At 35.7% G+C, this 24,526-nt stretch overlaps 5 protein-coding genes and 1 long non-coding RNA gene across 7 annotated transcripts; 3 read left to right on the top strand and 3 right to left on the bottom strand.

Moving 5' to 3' along the window:
- The first annotated feature begins 2,215 nt into the window (after positions 1 to 2,215).
- Positions 2,216 to 6,933, top strand: LOC139769489 (uncharacterized). Of its 2 annotated transcripts, none has more exons than XM_071700593.1 (4): positions 2,216 to 2,428; positions 3,053 to 3,253; positions 3,333 to 3,909; positions 4,041 to 6,933. In XM_071700593.1, exons 1-4 carry the CDS (start codon positions 2,366 to 2,368, stop codon positions 4,307 to 4,309), a joined length of 1,110 nt encoding a protein of 369 aa, XP_071556694.1. In that variant the 5' UTR covers positions 2,216 to 2,365; the 3' UTR covers positions 4,310 to 6,933. The 2 variants fall into 2 exon arrangements, with proteins under 2 accessions (XP_071556694.1, XP_071556695.1); XM_071700594.1 differs by having other exon boundaries at positions 2,241 to 2,390.
- On the bottom strand, positions 6,066 to 7,860 carry LOC139769490 (transmembrane protein 208). The gene is made up of 5 exons (XM_071700597.1): positions 7,701 to 7,860; positions 7,334 to 7,486; positions 7,126 to 7,262; positions 6,953 to 7,037; positions 6,066 to 6,841 (listed from the first exon to the last, which is right to left on the bottom strand). Exons 1-5 carry the CDS (start codon positions 7,761 to 7,763, stop codon positions 6,704 to 6,706), a joined length of 576 nt encoding a protein of 191 aa, XP_071556698.1. The 5' UTR covers positions 7,764 to 7,860; the 3' UTR covers positions 6,066 to 6,703.
- A 957-nt stretch (positions 7,861 to 8,817) lies between these two features.
- LOC139769488 (dual oxidase maturation factor 1-like) lies at positions 8,818 to 12,353 on the top strand. The gene is made up of 10 exons (XM_071700592.1): positions 8,818 to 9,117; positions 9,629 to 9,686; positions 9,783 to 9,917; positions 10,122 to 10,223; positions 10,299 to 10,452; positions 10,654 to 10,865; positions 11,212 to 11,328; positions 11,427 to 11,524; positions 11,601 to 11,725; positions 12,119 to 12,353. Exons 1-10 carry the CDS (start codon positions 8,959 to 8,961, stop codon positions 12,231 to 12,233), a joined length of 1,275 nt encoding a protein of 424 aa, XP_071556693.1. The 5' UTR covers positions 8,818 to 8,958; the 3' UTR covers positions 12,234 to 12,353.
- Positions 11,095 to 16,580, bottom strand: Srp54 (splicing regulatory protein 54). Its single transcript, XM_071700591.1, has 4 exons — positions 16,463 to 16,580; positions 15,911 to 16,381; positions 13,018 to 13,801; positions 11,095 to 12,798 (listed from the first exon to the last, which is right to left on the bottom strand). Exons 2-4 carry the CDS (start codon positions 16,230 to 16,232, stop codon positions 12,417 to 12,419), a joined length of 1,488 nt encoding a protein of 495 aa, XP_071556692.1. The 5' UTR covers positions 16,233 to 16,381; positions 16,463 to 16,580; the 3' UTR covers positions 11,095 to 12,416.
- A 1,172-nt stretch (positions 16,581 to 17,752) lies between these two features.
- On the top strand, positions 17,753 to 19,673 carry LOC139769484 (uncharacterized). Its single transcript, XM_071700590.1, has 4 exons — positions 17,753 to 18,043; positions 18,400 to 18,999; positions 19,155 to 19,262; positions 19,355 to 19,673. Exons 1-4 carry the CDS (start codon positions 17,756 to 17,758, stop codon positions 19,520 to 19,522), a joined length of 1,164 nt encoding a protein of 387 aa, XP_071556691.1. The 5' UTR covers positions 17,753 to 17,755; the 3' UTR covers positions 19,523 to 19,673.
- Positions 19,674 to 19,754: 81 nt separating this feature from the next.
- LOC139769485 (uncharacterized) lies at positions 19,755 to 24,158 on the bottom strand. Its single transcript, XR_011717577.1, has 7 exons — positions 23,995 to 24,158; positions 23,766 to 23,811; positions 23,521 to 23,566; positions 23,295 to 23,340; positions 23,048 to 23,095; positions 22,669 to 22,714; positions 19,755 to 22,471 (listed from the first exon to the last, which is right to left on the bottom strand). It is a non-coding gene; the product is annotated as an uncharacterized lncRNA (long non-coding RNA).
- Between the last annotated feature and the right edge of the window lie 368 nt (positions 24,159 to 24,526).

Genomic DNA, 24,526 nt, shown 5'->3' with positions numbered 1-24,526 from the left:
ACGTTTGTAAATTATTATAAATGAATAAATAATTTCATTTTTTGTACATTGTCTTTTTCAAATTTTATATTTTATTTGTGTTACAATTATACTTATATTGTATTATATTCATATTTTTATTGTATTTTAATTAAAAATAAGTTTGTTTTAAAAACAATAAAAGAAGCACACATTTACACAAAAGAGGACCGCTGATTCTAATCAGCGGGGGTGGTGGAGGGCCTCTACAAATTAAACAATTTTAGGTATACCATTTTGATATGAAATTAATCCAATTTTCAATCCAAAGGAATATTTATTTAAAGATTGTTCAGTTTTTTGACATACGTAATCCATTTTTTAATGTTTTTATAAAATACGAAAGGAGTGAAAATTAAATAAATATGATTTTATTTTGTAATAAATTTTTATATTTTCTATTTAAATGTTTATTGGATTGAAAATTCCTTGAATATTACATTTCGCGTATTCGAGAATGTAAAATTAAGAGAGAATGTGGAAGTTTAGCAAATTGGAAAATTTTTCAGATACATGTTATTTATTACATAATACTACTCATAGAAAATGTATAGAACTTTTTACCTAAATTCATCTTTCGAAGTTTTTTCTCTTTCGGGGCAGTTTGTTCAAATTGAAAAGCAAGAGTGTGAAATATCGTCGCAATTTCGTAGATTCGAGATACTTCATGCAGTCGAAGTCAGCTTTTAGAATGCGCACGAGGTAGAAAGTGAGCTTCTTTTAAGGTAGTACGATGATGAACAACTTTTGCCAAAAGTGATAGGTTTTATTTTTTATATCGAAAAAAGGAACTCTCCTGAATCGATTAAGCCCAGAAAAAAGATAATTCACCGTCCCGTTCTCAAGATATTTAATTTTAAAATTAGGTGATTTTAATGATTTTAACATTGGTCTAATAGGAAAAGAGGTTATTTTCCTATGAATAACACGAGTTTGCGAAAAATCTTTTGCCAAAAATGTCTGAACAATATATATCGATGGAAAGAGGACACTGTGAGGAAGCCTATAGTTGAAGGTGAACACGATCCACCGTACAGTTTTTTTTAAATTAATAATTAAAGTTGAAAACTAGTCAAGCGACGCGTTAACACACACTTTATTTAATCTATTTCAGGCAAAATATTATTCTACAACGTAAAAATTATTTACTAATGGTCTTTTTACGTCGTTACGAAGCTTTGCGATGCGTTATTCTATTTTTTTATAATCATAAAAAAAAAAATTATAAACATTGTTTTGACTTCGGCCCTTCATCATCGAACTACCTTAATTTAGGTTCTTACTTGGCAAAATCTCTTGTTTTCGGTATATTTCGCATTCTAGCTCACAGTACCTACCTACTTTAGATACTTTTGCGTACTTTACTTGGATATTGGGAGATATAAAAACATATAATGAAGTAAAAATGCTCCAACGCTTCATTAAACTTTTATATTCACATGTTCATTGAGCGGATGTAATATACATAATTTACATTATTTTTTAAAGTGAAGCATCGATAAAGTTGAGGAAAATTAAAAAAAACAAATATTTTTATATTCTTTTATTATCACGAGAAATAATAATTATATACTCATTAAAAACCACGTTAACTCTTTGCGCATCACCTTTGTGTTAATTTAATGCAATCCCGAAATTAATAAACGGTTTTTTTTTTTTTTTTTTTTTTTTTTTTTTTTTTTTTTTTTAGAGAGAGAGAGAGTTATTGGAAACAATTTTCAAATTTGAACGAGCACTACTCATAAAAAATTGATACTCCTATCTACAAGAATAAAGGTTGACCTGTTTCTAGCGGATGTTAGTTAAAACCTAAGATGAAAACTAATATTTAATTTATAACTAAGAAAATGCAAAGTCTAAAATACATTTAATCGCTGACATTCGGTACAAGCAGGACGGCCTTTAGAAATATTGCTTATCTATAATACCTTATTTTTCTTGATACTAGATAGTACCAGATTAAATAAAATAAAATTGTGCGTTATCAGATGAAACCGCGCAATTTGCAGATGTAACACTAAAATAATGTTTTATGTCGGCAGTGTCGGAAAATGAACGTGGCTACGTAGTACCAATTCCGAAAATGGATATACTGGCGCTAATGTACAGGGGCTTTCGACGGTCCCATGAAAAAGACTGGGATGGCCTCTCTCTCTCTCTCTCTCTCTCTCAGGCTTCTCTCTGGCAACCGCCTGTCTTCCTTTTCATGGCTGCGTTCGGATTCCCCACCCGAGTCACCCGAGTGCTAAAAATCCTATAGTATATGTCACGTGCACTATAGATTTTCAGCACCCAGGTGGGGAATCGGAACGCACTCCACATTATATCTTCCTCTTTCGTGACAGAAATGTTTGACAGTTACCGTGAAATAGGTGCGTCCTCGCTTACGAAGTCACGTTTTAATAGACAGGTAGTGAATTTTGTTGTCCGCATCCGACGATAAAAATCGCCATCGCGTCTTCCCTAAATAATTGAGATATTCAAGCTTCGGATGCTTCATTTGAACAGTTTCTGACGTTCGAAACGACAATTACTTTAAAATATACACGAATTAATATATTAGTGAAATAATAACCGAGTCGAGATAGAGAAAATAGTATATATTATTTTTTTATCGTCATTTTCAAGAATTAATCCTCTGAGCTTTGACTTATATTTATTATAAGAATGTTATATTAATATATGTATTTATAATATGTATTATTATTATTAATATATTATTTAGTTGATCGCCTTTATAAACACATGTTGAGAAACTTTAAACTTAATTAATATTTTATTTTTAACACAGTTCATATTATTGCATTGTACTTTGAGTTTGGTTTCCGATGAACATTTCAGTTCATCAGAGAGAAGCAACTTGATACTCATTCAGACACGTGGCTCCAACCCGAAAATTAAATTCAAGGTGTACACACACCGTGAAAGCTAAAATATATAACAAATATTCTATATCTGTAATTTTTCATCAAATCATAAGAGATTCTTTGAATTAAAGAGCCGAGATTATTAAAGGTTACTTATTTGGATGCAGAGAAATATGGCCACGATATTTTCGTCGAGTGAAGTCTCCTTGAGGTGGAACAACTTTTCCAACAACTTGACTTCTGGCTTTTTTTCTCACTTGAGCGAGAATGATCTGGTCGACGTAACAATCGCCGTCGAGGGACGGTTGTTGGCTGCCCATAAGCTAGTTCTCTCTGTGTGCAGTCCTTATTTTAAGAACATATTCAAGGTATGACTCTGTCGTTGTATTATTATGACTGTTCCGTAAATAAAATTGTATTTAGGTAACAGCTCAACTTGCTTCGCAGGAGAATCCCTGCCAACATCCGGTGATAATACTGAAAGATGTAAAGTACGAGGAGATAACGTCTCTGCTGAAGTTCATGTACCAAGGAGAGGTGAACGTGAAACAGGACGACCTGCCTACTTTACTAAAGGTGGCGAAGATGCTGCAGATAAGCGGATTAGTGGGTTGCGAGGAACAAATCATACCAATGTTAAATGATTACGTCAATATGTCAGATCCGCACGATTCTAAGGATATAACTGCCCTGTCCGACGGTCCGAGCGAGCAAGGAAGCGTGAGCAAAGCTTCAGACAAGTCTGCGCACTCTCACAGGATAGCCAAGAGGAACACTAGAACGAGAAAGAAACGCATGGCCGAGGATGATTACGACTCAGTCAAGAAATTAAGGAATGAATCAAATGTCGACAAAGACGACGATATCTGTCTCTTATCAGATAACAATGAAAGAGATACGAATGATTCTAACAGTGAAAAGGATATCAGACATAACGAGACCACTGAGGCTATTAATGATAGTGAAGAAATAATTGAGTTGTCTAATGAACCAAATTTGGAAAGAAATTCGTTACTACAATCAGGTACATGGTATTTTGTTGCGTTATTAGTTAGATATTAATTTGCTGATTGTGAGATATTGTATTGAATCAATCACTTGGTCGTTGCTCGCGAAACAAATCTTAATAAAAAGAAAATTGATGGAAACTTGCAGCTGTGGAGCCAGTAATCTACAGACTGTCCGCCAGAGGTAAGCCGCAACTGGTTCACGAAGGATACGTGTACAACATGACCTCTCGTACCAAAGCGAACAACAGCTCGCACTATCGTTGCGCGATGCAGCATCGCGGTTGCCGCGGCAAGTGCTCGGTGATCGCCGAGACGTTCATGCCGACAGGGGTGCACCAACACAATCATCCACCGAGTTATCAATCGGAGTACGATTACAGGATGAAGAAAGGCTTAGATACCGATAACGTATAAGGATTGTTTCACGATGCATTTCAAGACGTCTTGTATCCGGATATATGCATCTTAGTCTTTATATACATATATCGATACCCAGCAATTGGAACAGACAATACGTTTAGTCGGTAAAAAATTAATAGCACTCACGTTTCAACGATCTAAATTCAAATTTAAAAACAGTTTTGCATAATATATATACATCTCACATGTATAATCGTTGCTAATCGATTCCATAATATAGCATAATGTAACATCTGTAATGAAATCTGTGAAGAGAGATATAAGTTTAGATATCTTCAATCTAGATCTTAACTATATCTCTTCATTGATCAGCCGAGCAAGGCAGAAGAAGAATAGATTTCCTTAATTTAAAATGTCTCGAGATCAGATATTGGCTATTCCAATTGCAAAGAATTCATTGCCGGCCAAATATAGAATCTAGCATTTTGTATATGGCTCGATTCTATAATTTGACGGTGCCTAACGCTGCTGTTCAGTGAAATCGACATATCGTGAAATTCGCATTTGACTGGACCTTTTAAGAGTTTTTATTATTATCATTATAGTGTTGAAACCGCTCTCAAGGGTTCATATGATACTTTTATACGCGAGAATAATGATTCTTTAAGATTTAATTATACCTTATCATGAAGAATCTATTCTTCATGTACCTTACTATGCTTTCATGCAATTAAAATCACGGTAATTTTGTAATTTAATTATGTTTAGCATCTTCTGAGACACGGTAATTTTGTACGTAATGTAGTTATGACTAAGCATCTTCTGAGATCTTGGGACATTCCAGTTGAAACTCTTGATTTAGTCCTGCATTAAATTACGACGTTAGAATTTAAAAAATCTTATTTATTCTCGCGATATACATATTATAGAGATAAATCAGTTTTCCTTGTCTGACACTTTGATTCTCTATTTTATTATTGGAAAGCTATTTTAAATAATAGCTTTCCAATTTTCTTTCATTGCTATTTCCTATTTAATAATACAGTCTTTCAATTTCAAAACAGCCTTCTGCTCCTTCCTTTTATTTTCACGGTCTCTTCACGAAATTTCCTTTTGGAATAATTTATCTGCTCGTTTAGGTAATGTAACTATTGCAATATAAATAACGTTATTAATATAAATATTATAAACGAATTGCGAATTTCACTGGACAGTCATGTGTGCATACGTAAAAGCCAAAACAAAAGCTGTGAATTAAACGAACGTGTTTGACGTTAGACGTTAAAGTACAAACGTTGGCCTAATTTTAAAGAGGGTTGAAATTCATCGCGCATTATACAGAGACATTCCGCGACCAATGTATAGAATAGAGCCCAACGATTAATATAAATAAGTATATAACTGTTCAAACAAAGCCAATCGCTAAACGTAAGTTTTCATTCCCAAACAAAGATGTAACTGTAAGATACGATAGATTTAAATGCAACTGTGATGCGCGTCGATACATCAACTTCCACAATTTAATAAATAGCAAATGATTTATTTATATCGTTGAATAATATAATCGATATATAATACCGATTAATCGTAATCTGGTTTGAATCCATTTGCACTGGAAGGAGAACGACTGAATTTTCAAACATACAATATACACACATAAGTATTACATTCATTACATTATTCGATTTTTATCCATCACCTGAATGCGTATTTTGACGTCATTCGTTATCATCGTTTCCACGAAGGCACCTGTTCACTTTATCTTTTACTAAATTCTTACGCGCAAGTGGAAGATTTAAAAAACTGAGCGTACTGTAGTATTATCGCTATAATTGTAAAAAAAGGTCATTTACATTAGCATAACAAAAATCATTTACATTAACAAAGATAGATGAAAAACGAACGTCGAGATACGTAGGAACGGTTTTATTCCTATATAAGTCGACAAAGTTAATAATAATTATTAATAAATTCATATAATCTTAAATGAATACACATATAATTACATTTAACTTCCTAATAATAATTTAGCGTTGCCCCTTCGACTTATATAGGAATAAATCCACAAATATTGCTGAATAAGAAAAGCGTCTCGATTTTTCTAGACGTGTAAAGAACATTGCAGTCTGCTGAGTTTGTTCGGAAATGCAAAGAGGCAAAGAGGAGACGAAATCTTTCTCCCAATTTGCAATTTTTCCCCAGTCCTATGAAATTGTTTTTCCGTCTTGTACATTTTCATAAAACTTTCGAGAGCAGTCTCGTTCCACTTAATACTTATCCTACGTACATGCCGAACCCACCGCACAATCTCGATGTGCTGGATATTGAGAAAAAAATCTTAAACGTTCTTTCTCTTCCCGGTGTTTCTTGAATTTACTACCCGTCCCCTGGTTAAATCAATAATTGTCATTCAATGGAATTTTCTTATTGCACAGCAACGACGAATTTTCATTGGTGTCGCTTCGCCATTTTTCTCTCTAACTTGCGCATCTTCTTTTCGCTCATCTCAGCTTGTTCCTGTGGCTGAGCGAAGAACCAAGGAGCCAAAATCTGCTTCCAGAGCATCCAGCTCCCTCTCAATGGTACCTGCAGGGATTTACAAAATATACACAATGACAAACATTCCATGTATACGCAGTCTTTTTGTGACGTTAAATAAAGAGAATATGTAACAGAGATTTGCCAAGAGATGCTTACCAAAAGCCACAATAACCAGAAATAGTTCGAAATGAGGGACAGGATTTGCAATCCGGACGTCAGTATAATTAAATCTTTGACGTGTCTGTAAACAGAACGATGATACTTTGATCAATGAACAACGGAAGATGGCAACAGCGATAAAAGGATTATCTATTGCAACCAACGCTCACTCCGCTATGCCGCCTTCCATGTTGAGATCGACCCCGGGGTCCAGGAGCTGACCGGATTCCGAGTACGTGGTGCGAGCCATGTACGACATAAATTGATAGCTGCCTATATACACAATTGCAGAGAATGCCGTTAGACTCTGTAACGATAACGCACATCGTTAAGGGGTTTCGTGGCCGCGGTGCCCCGTCCATTGGACACGAGACTTACTATCGTCAGCGCGGTGAACTCGAACAGAAGCATCGTCACGGCAAAGTGAATTCCCATTGCGCCTAGGGCCATGTAGACGTAGAAGCTCAGCGTGGAGACATTCTCCTCCTTTATCTGCTTCGCTCCCTTGGTCAACACCTTACCCTTCTTCGTCTGCACAAAATACCAAGTCAGATACTCAGACACAACACTGTATATTTTACTGGTCTACAGGCGATTGCTGATTTTGTTTATTATTTTTAAATCAATTCCTGCTTAATCATAATTTGAGTGGCTTGAATAACAATTTGGAGCGTTCCTTATGGAAATGTCGATTAATTAAGAATAAACGTTCATTGTAAGAAAAACATAAGATACAGGGACTCACCGACATCTTGCTCGCACTTCCTGTCGAAAGGGTTGCTTTAGCTCGACATGTAAATGATAACATGTAAATGTTATTTAGAACCGATGACGAGGGGTGCCTAATGACAAGCGGCTAACCTCAACCTGACGTCGCGCCGTGTCGCGTACACGTGACACGTGAGTTGATTATCACGCTTTCGACGCGCTAGATCGATCATCGAGGTCGAGTCATCGAGCGGTAGCGCGCGAAAAATTTTAAAATTATCATTCTTTTATAAATATTGTCATAAATCCTTTTTATCTACCACTCTTTTACAATAAAGCTTCCAACTGTAGAATTTTCGTGCACAATTTTACTAGATTTCTTTTGCTGTTATATTGCTCTTTGCAACAAATTGATGAATTGATATAAATTGTTTTTAATGTTTTAAGTTCTTTTTCTTCGTTCTAGCCTACCTGCTCCTGCTTTATTTAGTTCGTTATTGAAATTAATTATGAAAGCTATGAAATTATGCCAAGATATAAACGTGTGAATATTTAAATACAATATGGAGCATGTTGAAATTATGAAACAATTATGAACGCCAAATAAGCACGAATACAATTATTACGAACGAGAATATGAAGAATCGCAAGTGTGAACAATTTTCTTCAATATTTTTACGATTAATATTAATATAAGGATAATTATTATATATATTATAATAGAATCATTATTTATTTATAGTAATTATTACTAAGAATGATCTAATTATCTATCCGAATTACCTATTCAATTGCTTATTTTTTCGGCATTACAAAAAAAACGTCCGTTTCAATTATTATGATAATTAAACAACGAGCTTGTCGAAAGTATATGATAATAATAAATACCTACAATTAAAGTAAAATTCGTAAATCTCTCGAGAATTTCTGAAAAGTCTCGAGAGATCTGTGACAAAGAATTATTTTATTTGATATTGATATATATAATTATGCGATCATATATATATATATATATATATATATATATATATATATATATATATAGATTCATGCAACTATACACGGAAGTTTAGCTATACGATAAAGCTGGCGCTTTAATCATCCAGTTTCGAGCGTAAGGATAACCGGAAAAGGAACTCAGATAAAACCGCAACATCGTCGGGTTTCTCAAATAAGTTATATACTAGTCCGTAGTGTTAACCGTTTTAAACGATCCTCTACCGCGATCTTCTCTGGACTTAAAATAATAAATTATTTTAAATTATTTACGTCGCTGAGAAAGAATAGGTGCATTCATGTGGTTTCAGTTCGGACGATCGGAGGGTTTTCCCTCGCAATACCCCGAGTATCATACTCCGGTGACGGTGGACGTGACCGAGACCATATTGATCATGGTTTTCGTGATCATCGCGATTTCCTACATTAGCATCATACCGGGCTATCGGAAGAGGCAAGTAAGTACAGAGCTTCAACTTTAGACTATTACACTTTTTATTTAGACTTTTTATTTAGACTTAACACCACGTACGTTCTGAGGAACATCTTAGAAACCTAGAATATCTTTCAGATGTTTTTACAACCTGTCCTTTCTCACGTTGTGCGTTATTGGAATTGTCTGAAATAATAAAAACAATTTCTTTAAACACTCTTTAATATACTTGTCTAAGTAAGTTCATAGACACACCGTGTAGACGTATATCATATCAAAAAATTATACCACGCACAAACTATATTTTACTTATTTTTTACTTTAAAATAATCTCACAAAATAAAATTTTAGAATATAGAATATAGAAAAATTATATATACTATGTAAATATAAATTACTTAAAAAATTCTTACAATTAATTTTAATTTTAGCTTGAATCTTGTATTGATAGCATTCTCTGATCTCAACTTGCTTCACTTAGTACACTAAACTCCTTAAACTTCTCATACTAATGAAATGATTTTTGTATCGTACAGAGCATCTACATGACTATAAAGATCGGCTTCAGCATTACCATTGGGTGCTTGTTAATAGGTATAAATATTTTAAAACTAAATTTTTTTTCGGTATCTGTTCTATGTTATCAGATATATTGAATTCACCTGTATGTCGAACGTTATGAATTTGCAGTGGAAAATTTCGGTCAAGAATGGGAATACGGCAGCACGAGAAGCAAAACGCCCTATCGGGCTGGCATAGGTCACGAGATCGATGCTCATATGGCAGTCAAAATAGGGCTCAGATCGGTGAACGTCACACTGAAAGGTAATTTAAAAGAATGAGTCGAAAATAGAGAGATACATTTGCACATATATATCTACAAGAATTCATTGGATGATTTTCAAGGAGAAATACGATTTTATCCAAAATAAGTTTAATCCTCTTTTTAACTCGCTGATTTGCCGAAGTGTGATGCATATCTTGTGAATACAATTTGGAATTATGCTAATTAAAGAATTTCTTCCTCAGCCAAACCGGAAGAAGGCACGCCGCTCGCAAAAGAAACGATCAATTACAACGAAAGGTTTCCCTGGACGTGGGATCAAGGCATAATCGGTTTTGGGCCCTACGGTAATATTTGCTGTGAATCATTACTTCATCACGCTTTGTCAGGGCATTTAAATAATATTAATGAACTTCCTGTAGCTGGACTGCTGCAGAGGACCTTCCGTGAAGGCCAAGGAAAGGGTTTGCCCATTCCAATTTTATGGATCGCCGAGTATTTCGTTATCGATGGGGAGGGCATTCGATTTGGGAGATTTTATCGAACCGCCGGCTGGTATTGTCACATCTTGTTGTGGTCAGTATACATAAGACATAAGCGAAAATAAAAGTAGAAAGAAAAAATTTAAGTTTCATGTTATATAAAAATATGTTGTATTTATTTTTTGAAGCGACTTCTTGACTGATACTATAAATAGTATAAATCTTGATTCTGCAAATAAAAATAAGCAATTTTTTTTTACAATGAACGTGTTCTACCGTAAAAAACTGTTTGCAGGACTGCCTTCGCCTGCTGGATACTGGCTAACATATTCCTGCAGTCAGTGAGCCGGTACGCTGCTTATCTAACCGGTTTGATCGGCGGCTTACAATTGTTAACTTGTCTCGTGTGGGTCTGCGTGCACAATCCAACTCCACTTGTGATACCCTTCGAGGATGGCGTCATTAGGATGACATTGGGCCTGCATTTCTGGATGACTTGCGGATGTGGTGATTAATTGTTACTTAAATTGACCGGATTCACGTGTAGATCTCATTTGACAGCTTCAGTTTGGCGAATATTGAGCCCTTCGGACGCTGATTTTTTAATTTATCTGTTATACTTTTGATATTTTCGAACTCTTGGATCCTCTTATTCTTTCATTTAATATTTTTAATTACTGTCTTTCTCCTATTTGTGAATTATTAATTTTAATAAAGTTATTAATTTGAACAGAAATAAGACTGTATTTACTCACTTTATTTTTTTCCAAACAAAGTTCAATTTAGCACATTGATAACATTATTTCTACGACATATTTGACATCCGCGTTATCTTCAATATATTTCTTTCCAGGTCTGCTTTGCGTTCTTTTGGCGATTATAATGATATTCATGGACTTGCGTCATCCTAATACATTATCTACGCTTTTGCAAATAGACCCTCTCGGCCAGTACGACGAATGTGTAATGCGTAAGCAATTGTACCTTCTAATAGTTTCTACCAAAATGTCACAGAAGCGTTTTACTTCTAGGTCCTTTAAAAAAGTAAACGTTTGTCTTGATCGACAGGAAGCTGTCAAGTGGACGACATGCTGCGTAGTAAGGTACACATGAATGACTCGATGGAAATGACTTCGCTTTCTTCACAAGACAGAAACACGGGAATGGTGAGGAAGATCATAAAAAAAATGTTTCCATGATAAAGAGATTGACAACTTAATAAAAAAAATATAACGGTTGCAGGTAGTGCTAAAGAGACGATCGACCATAAAAAACGTGCAAAAGAAGTCGCTTTTCCGCGCGCCAATTCCCATGAAGATGGAAATCTACGACGATGTGGTGGTTTACGAAAACCAGGATATCGCAGGGTATACGCTCGCTTACCCTAAAAAAAAAACCTAGCAATAATTCACAGATTACATTCTTCAAGGGAATACATTTTGCTCGTGATTTATAGGTCGTATGTATTATACCCGTATTTTTATTGTTTATCGATTTTTATACAATCCTGGGCAAAAGTACTGCAATACTTTTAATGTATTGTAATAAATCAGATCAATTAATTATTTAAACTAACAGGCACACTGAACTCCTATAACCGGTTACAATAGTTATTGAAACACAATTATTAATACTTAAAACATTGCTACTACTTTTATCTCACAAACCGTTTAGCTTAATGTAAGTAATGGTTAAAGATGCTTTTGACCAAGCTTGTCCAATTGAGAGATCACGATGGATTGTTCGCATTGTTTCCCTAGGTCGTCTAAGAACGCGCCTAAAATGGAAGTGCGCAACGAGAAAGCGGAAGATGAAGAGAAAAATGTCAAGCCACCGCCGATTCCAAGAAAGAAGAAAAAGAAGGTCAATGCCTAAACACGCCAGTCTACGGTAAATTTCGATCAACGCGCATGGATCGCCACTCCAAAAGAATCTTGATGTAAATGCCATGTATCCATGTATTTTTTACTATACCAATACATAGCGATAAAGACAGGTAGCTTATCGAATTCAACGAGATGCTTGAAAAACTGTGTCGGTTGTGAGCGGAGTCTTCGTCTAGCTTTCCGACTCTGTTTTCTCCTTGCTGTCGTTCTCCGATGCGGATCTACCTTTGTCGTCCGACTGTTTGGACTCCGACTTGTCGCTGGACCGTTTTTCCTTGCTGGATTTCTTCTCGCTTCTGCTACTCTCCTTTTCGGGCCTCTCCCGATCGCTGTCGCTCCTCTTACCGTTGTCCGACTTGTCCTTGCTGCGCCTCTCCCGATCTTTATCCTTGGACTTGTCCAAGGAGTACTTGGACTTGGACGATCTGGACTTGGATTTGGAACGCGAACGTCTGGACCTGGATGTAGAGCCCTTGCTTCGTGAACGTGAACGACTGCGACGGCGCGGTGATCTCTTCTTCCGTTCCTTTGATCTGGATGGTGATCGACGCGACCTTCGATGAGATAAAAAAAGATTAATGCGTATAAAAATATAATGATCTCTTTGCATATGGTCTTCAATCGCATCTTGAATATATATTTTTTTCAATACTGAAACATTTTTCTATGCTATATTTCACTTTTTTGAGAATTTGTAAGCTGAGCATAAGGATTTTCAATATATAAGAGTATAACATGAGGGCTGGCAAAGACAGAAGATCGTTCAGTTATACCTCGACCTTCTCGATCTGCTACGGGAACGGTGGCGACTGCGCGAGCTGCTGCGTCGTTTCGATGGCGAGTTGCGCGACCTGCGCTCCTTCGATCGAGACCGTTTGGAGCGCGAGCGCGATCGACGCCGATGGCGGGAGCGCGAGCGTCGGTGGCGCGAACGCGAGCGTTTACGTGATCTCGAGCGTCGGCTGCGTCCGCGGGATCGCGACCTGGACTTACGGCTGCGCGAGCCGCTTCTGCTCCGCTTATCCTTGGAAAGCATGCCGATCATCGGGTCGATTGCCGCGGAGATGAGATTGTGCGCCTCCTTCACCCGCGACATTGCCTCCTCAATCTCCTTCTGCGCAGCCTCGTTGCTCTTCGCCTCCGGCTTCGCGATCGCCTGCGTCGAGTGGTACAGCTTCATCGGACGTTCCGCCAACTGTTTTCCATTCAGCAACAATGCCGCGACCACGGCGGCCTGTTCCGACAGTTCCACCAGCGCATAATGCTCGGCGTCCGAGTCCCTGCTGCACATACGCAGATACTTGATCTCCACGTTGTTATTGATGAAGAAGTCCAGCAGTTGCTCAGGGCTCACCGACGAATCCAAATTCGCCACCACGAGCGTCCGACGAATCTCTTCGATACGTCTGCTATCCAGATGACCCGGCAGGTGCGGATAGGCTGGTAACCCATTTGCCTCTAGCTTGGGATCCATCGTTGTGATGACGTGATTTGGAGGAATACCTTCGATAGCATTCACTACGTTCGGTGGCAGCTTTGGTTCTGACGGATAGAGGCCTGAAAGAATTTGAAGACAGATCAGATCTATGCTAAAAATAGGTAAAACATTTTATATAGGAACAAGCATGTTTTCTATTTAGAAATCAATATATATCTCAGCATAAACAAAATGGCGTAACATGTTAAACATTTAATGATAGATTGATTCTCAATATGTTTGTCTGTAATTTGAGTAGGATAATGAATTATTAAAATATTAGGCTCGTTTTATATAAAGCAATATGAAAGAATAATGGACCAACAATACGAGCTAAATACAAAACATTATATTACTACAAAGTTGTATTCATAAATAGAATGGATATAAAGTAAATGTTTCGACTTTCCTAAGCCTTCCTCAGTACTAAATTGAAATATACAAAAATAAGTTTAACTATTAATCACAATGGAATTGGTCTACCGTAGTATTTTGTATGAATACAACAAGAATAATAAGTAACACATTTTAAATTAAATGAAAATTGAAACATAACAACAGATACATTGCACGAACATGCGGCTAAGACACGCGAGAGGCTAAAACAAGGGCAAGAAACATGGTTTTTTATAATTAAATAATAATTAAATAGCTTTTAATATTTGTGACGTATAAATTTCGTTTTCTGGCTAAGCTATAATATATAAAATTATTCCCAATGTCCAAATCAAAATTTTCATATAAACAAAAAGCTGCATATAATATAATAAATACAAATTATTATATACATTTACAAACAAACGGTAAAACGGAAAATCCGACAAAGTCATATTACGCAACGATTTTCGATCAAACTTTTTAAACGTGTATTCAGTTATATATTTATTACTTTTCTAGGATTACATTAATTGTAAAATAATATTAATTTTGCCTATATGTACAGACAACAGTGTTCTTTTAATTGTCGTGTAGACATTCTGTGTTTTTTTATATAAATCTAGTGTAAGTGATCGAATAATGTATAAAAGTAAAGCTGTATTATCTAATCAAGTATATTCAAACTGAGATTAATATTTATAGTTGGACAAAGAATTATATCCGTGCCCTTGACCTCCTGCGAGCAATATTTACAAACGCGTCTTCACAATGTAATTTTAATCATTACTTTCCGATATGTTTTGCAGCAGAGATTATTGTTTAGATATTAGGCAGAAATATTCAATAGCAAATTACAAAACGCATCACATGTATTTTAATATTAGGATCGTAACGAATATTCATGTGTTTCATTGCAAAGTCTGGATAATCCTAGTTTATGTCGATAAATCAAAGTTTATTTTAAAAAAAGGTGCATATAATCGTAAGTAAGTCTCTGCCAATTAGAACAGCGAAGTTCAGTACAATGGTTATGTTGAACGAATTACCTAAAGTGTATCAGTCGAATGCAAAGTGAGTTTTTCAATAAAGATAATCCTTTATCACACATGATAAAGAAACATTGACAAAGTTTGAAAGGCATTTATTCTACGAGCATAATATAAAACATGATGCTCGTACTAATATTGCAGCTAGTGATAGCAGTATTATTGACCCAAAACTCCCAAGCTCCCCAAAGCTTGACGACCAATTTCAAATTTAATGTCTCCTCCGAAAGATAGCCCAGTTTCGCCGCACGAGCCCCACTCGTGCGGGGAGTGCAGTTTGGAATATAAAAATTCCTGTGATCAGGTGGACTCGAACCCGGTACCTCGGGGTTACGAGTCTGGCGCTTTACCACGAGACCACACTGCCACCCATTGCAACTTACATTAGTGTTGGTATTACTTCATAATAAAGAACGAAACATATTCGGCATGCAACAATTGTAATATAAAATTATCCACAACTAATTGGTCTACCGTAGTATTTTGTATGAATACAACAAGAATGATAAGTAACACATTTTAAATTAAATAAAAATTGAAACATAACAACAGATACATTGCACGAACATGCGGCTAAGACACGCGAGAGGCTAAAACAAGGGCAAGAAACATGGTTTTCATTTCATAAAATTATAAATTATTAAAACAACCAAATTCGACCCATTGAGTTATCTAGTCATTAAGTTAAAATAAATTGTGAGTTTTAGGACAGTGAAATTGCTGAAGATTAACAGTGGCGTGCGGTCCGGTAAACTGCATTCTTACCTGGCACGACTGTGCCATTGTTGGTCAGCTCCAGGGCACGCTGCTCGTCCGGGATGTCTCCGTTCTGGTAGGGGATCACTATCAGGGCCCGGTCGATGAAGACGGTGTTGGTCATGTGCTGGGCCACGGAGACGCAGCCCTGGTCGTGAAACTTGATGTAGCATATGCGCGACTGCACGGGCACGGCGACATCCCGGATGGTAGGGTACAACCTGATGTCCTCGATTTTGCCCAGATACCCGAAGAGCGTCTGCATCTGGTCCTTGGTGGCCTGGGGCGCGATGTTCGTCACCTGGACCACCTTCGTCGAGCCGACCGCCATTCCGCCGGCCGAGGAACACCGCGATTTCGCACGCGAATGAGGAGGTTATAGAGGTTATGTTGCGCTTCCGCGGACTTCACTGCGACAGGCTGAAGCTCATCTCTCTCTCTCTTTTTCTTATCGCTCGCTTATCGAACCTCACCGTCGCCCTGGAACAAGAGGTCGTTTCGAAAAAACTAGCTTCTCTCACAGGAAGCTACACACTTCCGAAAACACTTTACGGTCCGAACCTTCCCGTTCCTCCGATCGGCGTTGTTGCGGCACTTGCGGCAACAAACTGAAGTCGGCCGCATTTTATTTCTGGACGTGCCGGATGCACTTGCAGCGTCCCGTTATTTGATTGGCTGTTTCGAATCTCTCTCGAAATATCGCCGCTCATTCAAATTTCAACCAAATTTTAAATTGAAAAATGTATTGCAGAGATATTTAATAATATATCAATAGTAACGAAAATTATCTTATCAGAAAAATATCTTTCAGATTAAAAAATGTATCGATTATTCTCAGAGTAAAAAGAATATTAACTAATCTCGATCAGATTGAAATTTTTATGTAAAAAAAGTAGTAAAATCTATTTATTAAAACAAGGTCTACTTTATACAAAATATATTACTTTTATTTATACAAATATTTTATTATAAATATATTATAGCAGCAATTTTCTTCATTGCAACGTGCTGTTAATGTATTATTATTATTAACTTTTGTACAAGTTTTGTATTTCATAGTTTCAATTCGATGTACTTTTGTCCCATGATTTATAGAGTTCCATGAATTATAAAAATTTAGTGAGTTTAAAATATTAATTATTATTATTAATTTTAATTAAATAATTTTATTAATAGATGTTTCAGAATTTATTTGTTCTAACTTTTTATGTACAAAAACATCCATAGACGAAGGTACACTATAACTCACAAATTCTTGAAGATTTTGATTTTTTTTCTTAACATAAATATCGAAATCATTGCGGATATGCAAGTTTTCGCTTTTCAATATCGAGTACATATCGGCGACGGAACTTTTCTTTCCTTCGACGTACAGAACCCTATAAATCCCTTCTAAGCATTTTTCTATTCGCTCGTTTTGCGCCGAGGGGGGTTGCTCGCACCGACATATACTTAACTATGCTCGAGGGCGGTGCTTCTGATAAATCGGCCTCTGATCAATCTTTCACAACTACTCGCGGAACTCGCTTATCATTTAATAGAGGGTAATACACGGAAAGTTTTTTCCGGAAATGAGCTTTAATGCATTATCGATTCATCCCCCGATTAGGTACGCGAGTAACAAAGTAGCGATGCAACGTGCAATCATTCCACCCCTCCGAGATTCTTGATTCGGTAAATGGCGAACTTTCCGAGTTCCGAAAGGGTTGAATCGAGTCCCCCGTGTCATTACGCGGACGTTAAACTCTCTCGGTGAACGCCGCGCGCTTCGTCGTCCACTTTGCCAGCAATTTTCAGCGGAATTACACGTTGTCGCTCGGCAAGAACTCTCCCCGTTATTTTTCCATTACATCCATGAGCATCCTAGCAAAAGACCCTCGGGAACGAGCACGGATCGACGCGGCAGTGCTGCGCTATCGCGTGTACAGCCGTCGCATTCGCAAAATGCTCTACCTCGGCGGTGTCCTGCAAGATCGAACACGTTCGGTGACCTGGTCGTACATTACAGGCCTCTCGGTGATCCTCATATGCTTCATTCAATGCGTCTTCATGATAAACTTCTGTCGGGATCACACCGACGACCTGGTGCTCCTCTCAAAGGCCTTCAGCATGACCTGCAGCTTCATCGCGCCCGTCTTAATGGTATCTCGTTGCCCAATTGCGCAACCCTATTTGCAAGTTTTTATTGTACATTATTCTAATCGGTCAAATTAACGTAGACAATTCTTAAAGTACTATTCTCACCTATCCTCTCTTTCTTCTGACCAGCCTGTCTCGAGTCGCAAGATTAGAACAATTTGCGGAAATCTTTATTCAGGAATCTCGGCGGAAACCGTTCGAAGGAGATCGCTGTTTAACACTTCAATGCTATTTAGGAGATCAGTCATTTTATTTCCTTAAATATTCTTTAGACATATACCAATCGGTATTTAAAGAAGTAAATGACTGATCTCCTAAGCTCTCGAGGAAACAAAGCGTGTCTTGCTATTTTCTTCCAGGCGGCATGCTTCCTGGTGAAACGCGAGAGGCTGATGGAGCTTCACGAGACGCTGAACGACCTCTTCGAGCGTGAACTCGCCCGAAGACGAGAAACCGTGCTCGCCACACTGTACGCGTTCGACCGACCGTCCTACATCCTGTGCTTCGTCCTGGGATCGACGGTCCTGCTGAGCATCTGCCCGGCGCTGATCTCCATCGCCCGCCAGATCGTTCGTCACGCGAAACCCCGAAGATACAGGCTGCCGGTCGCGGCAAAATTCCCGTGGCCCGCGCCGACAGACGGGCTCCCCTATTACCTGCATCTCGTGCACCAGATATCCGCCTGCTGGTGGGTGATGTTCACCATCGGCAGCGTCGACAGCCTCTTCGGCTACTACGCGTTTCAGATCTCCTCGATACTGCGGGCGATGTCTGCCAGGCTGGCAAATCCGCGCGAGAACCGGGAAACGTTCACGGAGCTCCTGGACACGTGCGTGCACACGCATCGCCGATTGCTGCGATGCGGTCATATAATGAGCGATATCTGGGGCTTGATAATCATACGGATGCTCTTCGCAAACGCCATACTCATGTGCGCGTTGATCTTCGAGGCGAGTCCGGTGCGTATAATTTTCAAAATATACTCTTTTAGGATTCGTTAGCGGTCATTATTTATTTAAAAATACTCAGAACGCTACGGAGAATTGCGCGTTTAAGGATTAATACGTTGCTACGAAAGTATCATCGTTATTCTAACAAAATGCTGTGATAACAGCTCACTCATCTGACGATCGGCCAGTTCTTCCTGTTCGTCTCTTTCATGGCGTTGAAACTGCTGCAAACGTTCATCTACGCTTGGTACGGTAGTCTCATTACGAGCGCGGTGAGTTTCGATCGAGCTTCCTCAGACGGACGATTACCTTTTATCGTGAGAACCAGAATTAATTATTTTGCGTGTCGTACCTGTGCGTCTAGAGCGAGCACTTTCGTGAGGGGATATATTTCAGCGAGTGGCCGGATTCCAGTCTCGATCGCGACGTTAGGGTGAACGTTATCGTGACGATGATGCAGAAGCCGATGATCATAAGGGTGTTAAAATTGTCTTCCGTGGACGTCGGCATGTTCACCAACGTGAGTACTTAAAATAATGGCTCGTCGTGCGAAGCTTATAGCTGAAGCTTATCACTCTGTGCGAATCTTATTTTCGGCTTTTTATCGTGCAATCGACTTCAGCGACTTCTGTTCGTATGAAAATATATGTGTCAACGTGAATTGGAAAGAGACCAGGTAGAAAGAGAAGGGAACAGCGGGGAGTTCTAAATTTTAAGCTAATTCTGAGTGTTCCGAGAAAGAACTAATTTTTGAATCATTAAAATGACTTTTTAAATAGAATTTATTTATTTATTTAATCAATTTTTTTTTACTAAAGATGACTAATTTGTTATCTTCATTGTCAGATCGTGAACACCGCGATGTCCTACTTCTTCCTCTTGCAATCCTTGGACGAGGGTAGATAAAATGGACGTCATAAGCATGTAGAATCGCTGCAAAGTGGAAGAAATATGTGATTAAAAAATTAGAGACTAATACCTCAACTTGGTTGAGGTAAATAAAAATCTAATGGAAATTATTTTAAAAAAGTGGAAATAAATTTATATTTCTGAAGCCAACGTGTGGAAGTAGCGACGGGATAGTATGCATTTTTAAATTCTTCAGAAATGAATGGATTATGCTTTGATCGTTTGGTTTTATTAATTAGGTATATTATCAAAACTATTATTTATAAGATTATCAATGGCAAATTTAAGTTGCATAAAATATTGACTTTTGTTCAAACCATAATTAAAATTCAGAGTTTAGACTTACAATTAAAAGAAAGTCGATCAAAATATACCTGTATAAGAAACAATAGAAGAAAAATGATCTAGTGATGAGAAAACGAAAAATAGTTTTGCCCTTTCAATTCGCAACTGCAACTTTCTCTACAAAGCGGAGTAGCTGAAATTGTCGGAGAATGTGATATTCTTATTAGAAATTTTATTTGAAAACTCTACTAATTATGCATTATTTGGTTTATTTATATTTAATATTACGTTATTAATATTTATAACTTAATCTCGCAATTAATATAATTTCATAAATAGAGTAAAAGACACTGAAAAATTGCTTATGGACTAGAAATTATCCATAAGGATAAGAAATATGAAACAAAGATATTGCCCTCTGAAATAAAAGGATATATATAGTAATTATCGTGAAATTATAAAATTGAGATTATTTTATTCTTTGACAGCAAATACTATTGTCAAGAACTTCGCGGACTACTAATAACACATTTGACATAATATATGCATTTCCATCTTCAAAGTAAAATTCAAATGACCTCGCGTCACAATGTTATTCTACCACAGTATAATAATCGGTGAAAATAAATATGTAAAATCTGTTATAAAATGGAACGTCACAACTTTACTTCCATCTTTACCTCCGTTATTGAAATGAATCAACGAGATACGCTGTTTCACATGATTTAAATCATATTCACAAGACATATTTAGGAATTCCAAGAATTTTGTACGAATTGCACGACAGAAGCCATGGAAATTTATCATTTTAAACAATTTATTTATTCTTCCTTTCTGTCGACTAAATAACTTACCTAAATGAAAATTAAAAAATAAATTTTTTCCAATTCAAAGATAGGTACTCTACTAATAATTAAATAGCTTTTAATATTTGTGACGTATAAATTTCGTTTTCTGGCTAAGCTATAATATATAAAATTATTCCCAATGTTCAAATCAAAATTTTCATATAAACAAAAAGCTGCATATAATATAATAAATACAAATTATTATATACATTTACAAACAAACGGTAAAACGGAAAATCCGACAAAGTCATATTACGCAACGATTTTCGATCGAACTTTTTAAACGTGTATTCAGTTATATATTTATTACTTTTCTAGGATTACATTAATTGTAAAATAATATTAATTTTGCCTATATGTACAGACAACAGTGTTCTTTTAATTGTCGTGTAGACATTCTGTGTTTTTTAATATAAATATAGTGTAAGTGATCGAATAATGTATAAAAGTAAAGCTGTATAATCTAATCAAGTATATTCAAACTGAGATTAATATTTATAGTTGGACAAAGAATTATATCCGTGCTCTTGACCTCCTGCGAGCAATATTTACAAACGCGTCTTCACAATGTAATTTTAATCATTACTTTCCGATATGTTTTGCAGCAGAGATTATTGTTTAGATATTAGGCAGAAATATTCAATAGCAAATTACAAAACGCATCACATGTATTTTAATATTAGGATCGTAACGAATATTCATGTGTTTCATTGCAAAGTCTGGATAATCCTAGTTTATGTCGATAAATCAAAGTTTGAAAAGCATTTATTCTACGAACATAATATAAAACATGATGCTCGTACTAATATTGCAGCTAGTGATAGCAGTATTATTGACCCAAAACTCCCAAGCTCCCCAAGCTTGACGACCAATTTCAAATTTAATGTCTCCTCCGAAAGATAGCCCAGTTTCGCCGCACGAGCCCCACTCGTGCGGGGAGTGCAGTTTGGAATATAAAAATTCCTGTGATCAGGTGGACTCGAACCCCGGTTCCTCGGAGTTACGAGTCTGGCGCTTTACCACAAGACCACACTGCCACCCATTGCAACTTACATTAGTGTTGGTATTACTTCATAATAAAGGACGAAACATATTCGGCATACAACAATTGTAATATAAAATTATCCACAACTAATGCTAAACGTTTGGTCAAATACTTGAAAGTTCATAAGTAAGTATACATTTAAAACACGACTAAAATACTGAAGAGTATAATGTTGATAGTCAATTTTAACAAATAATTATTTTAATAAAATAGCAAACTGAATAAGTATTTGCTATAGCAAATTAAAATATCATATCTTTCATAAATTTCGGTGATTATAATAACATCATTCGGCTTAAAAGATAATTCAATATATACGATAATATAGAATAATATAAATACCTTCATATCCAATATGCCTCGAGATGCCTTGAACTTGAGATTTACAAACGACCTAAATAATGAAATAATTGTATTAATTAAATGTTGCTTTCTTTTAAAATTTTAGATTAATGAAAACGATAATCAGTTAGCAAATACCATACAAATCATGGCACTCATAGATCTTGGTGGATAATTATCATCATTTTGATATACTATTTTTACATAATTCAAAAAAATTATGTTGTCCATATGATAAATGAAAATTACCTGTAGTTTCTGTCTTTTGACTACGATGTCCAGGTATTTAGCAAGCCTGAGGAATAAAAAGAAAATTCTGTGTTTATTATTGAACAATATTATTACCACATATTATTGAGATTTATGAAGTCAGAAGTAACAAATTCAAATATCATAGCATTCATAGATCTTGGTGATTACGACAACATCATTTTATTTAAAAAATAACTCAAAACATAAGATAATAGGTGCTTTCCATTTACATCAAAACTCAGATAATTCTCACTTGTGACGTCGTTCTATCCTTTTTGGCAATTAATGAATAATAAAGACAGAATGACATCACAAGTGAGAATTATCTGAGTTTTGATGTAAATGGAAAACAACTAATAAAGGAAAATATAAATACCTTTATACACTATCTGAAGATGCCTTGGACTTGAAATTTACAAGCAACCTAAATAATAAAATAATTGTATTAATTAAATGTTACTTTCTTTTAAAATTTTAGATTAATGAAAACGATAATCAGTTAGCAAATACCATACAAATCATGGCACTCATAGATCTTGGTGGATAATTATCATCATTTTTATATACTAATATATTTTTACATAATTTTAAAAAATCATGTCCATAAGATAAATAGAAATTACCTGTAGTTTCTGTCCTTCGATTACGATTTCCAGGGATTTCGCAAACCTGAGGAATAAAAAGAAAATTCTGTGTTTATTATTGAGCAATATTATTAATATATATTATTGAGATTTATGTGAAATCAGAAGTAGCAAATTCAAATATCATAGCATTCATAGATCTTGGTAATTACATCATTTTATTTTAAAAAATAACTCAAAATATAATAAAGGAAAATATAAATACCTTTATACTATCTGAAGATGCCTTGGACTTGAGATTCACAAGCAACCTAAATAATAAAATAATTGTATTAATTAAATGTTACTTTCTTTTAAATTTTTAGATTAATGAAAACGATAATCAGTTAGCAAATACCATACAAATCATGGCACTCATAGATCTTGGTGGATAATTATCATCATTTTTATATACTAATATATTTTTACATAATTTTAAAAAATCATGTCCATAAGATAAATAGAAATTACCTGTAGTTTCTGTCCTTCGATTACGATTTCCAAGGATTTCGCAAACCTGAGGAATAAAAAGAAAATTCTGTGTTTATTATTGAGTAATATTATTAATATATCTTGTTGAGATTTATGAAGTCAGAAGTAGCAAATTCAAATATCATAGCATTCATAGATCTTGGTAATTACATCATTTTATTTTAAAAAATAACTCGAAACATAAGGCAGTATAGCAGAATATAAGTACCTTTTGTACACAATCTCAAGATGTCCTTTCATTTAAGATTCACGCAACCTAAATAATAAAATAATTGTATTAGTTAAAATTACTATTTTTATTTACTTGAATTTTAGGTTGTAAATAATAATCAGTTAGCAAATACTATACAAATCATAGCACTCATAGATCTTGGTGATTATAGTAACATCATTTTATTTAAAAGTAAATTTAATATAAAGAATAAAAACATAAATGCCTTATACTATCTCAAGATGCTATTTCACTTAAGATTTGCAAGCAAATTAAATAATCAGACAATTATTTGTTTACTGTTATTTTTCTATTTGAATTTTAGACTAAATAATGATTAATTAGCAAACATTATGTAAATCATAACATTTATATCTCGATGATTACGTCATCACTTTCGACATTTACGTAATAAATCATATAATAAATTAGAAACTATATCACAACAATAAATAAAATTTACCTAAAAACCTGGTTTCTGCAGATGAATTACAAATCGTTCAAGGAGTATGCTTGGTTGATTTTCCTT

The sequence above is a fragment of the Temnothorax nylanderi genome, unplaced genomic scaffold, assembly GCF_030848795.1.
Source record: "Temnothorax nylanderi isolate EJ_2023f unplaced genomic scaffold, tnyl_v1.0 TNYL_tig0022_pilon, whole genome shotgun sequence".
Classification (NCBI taxonomy): domain Eukaryota; kingdom Metazoa; phylum Arthropoda; class Insecta; order Hymenoptera; family Formicidae; genus Temnothorax; species Temnothorax nylanderi.
The sequence above is the reverse complement of the archived record's forward strand: the minus strand, read 5'-3'. Positions and strand labels throughout refer to the sequence as shown.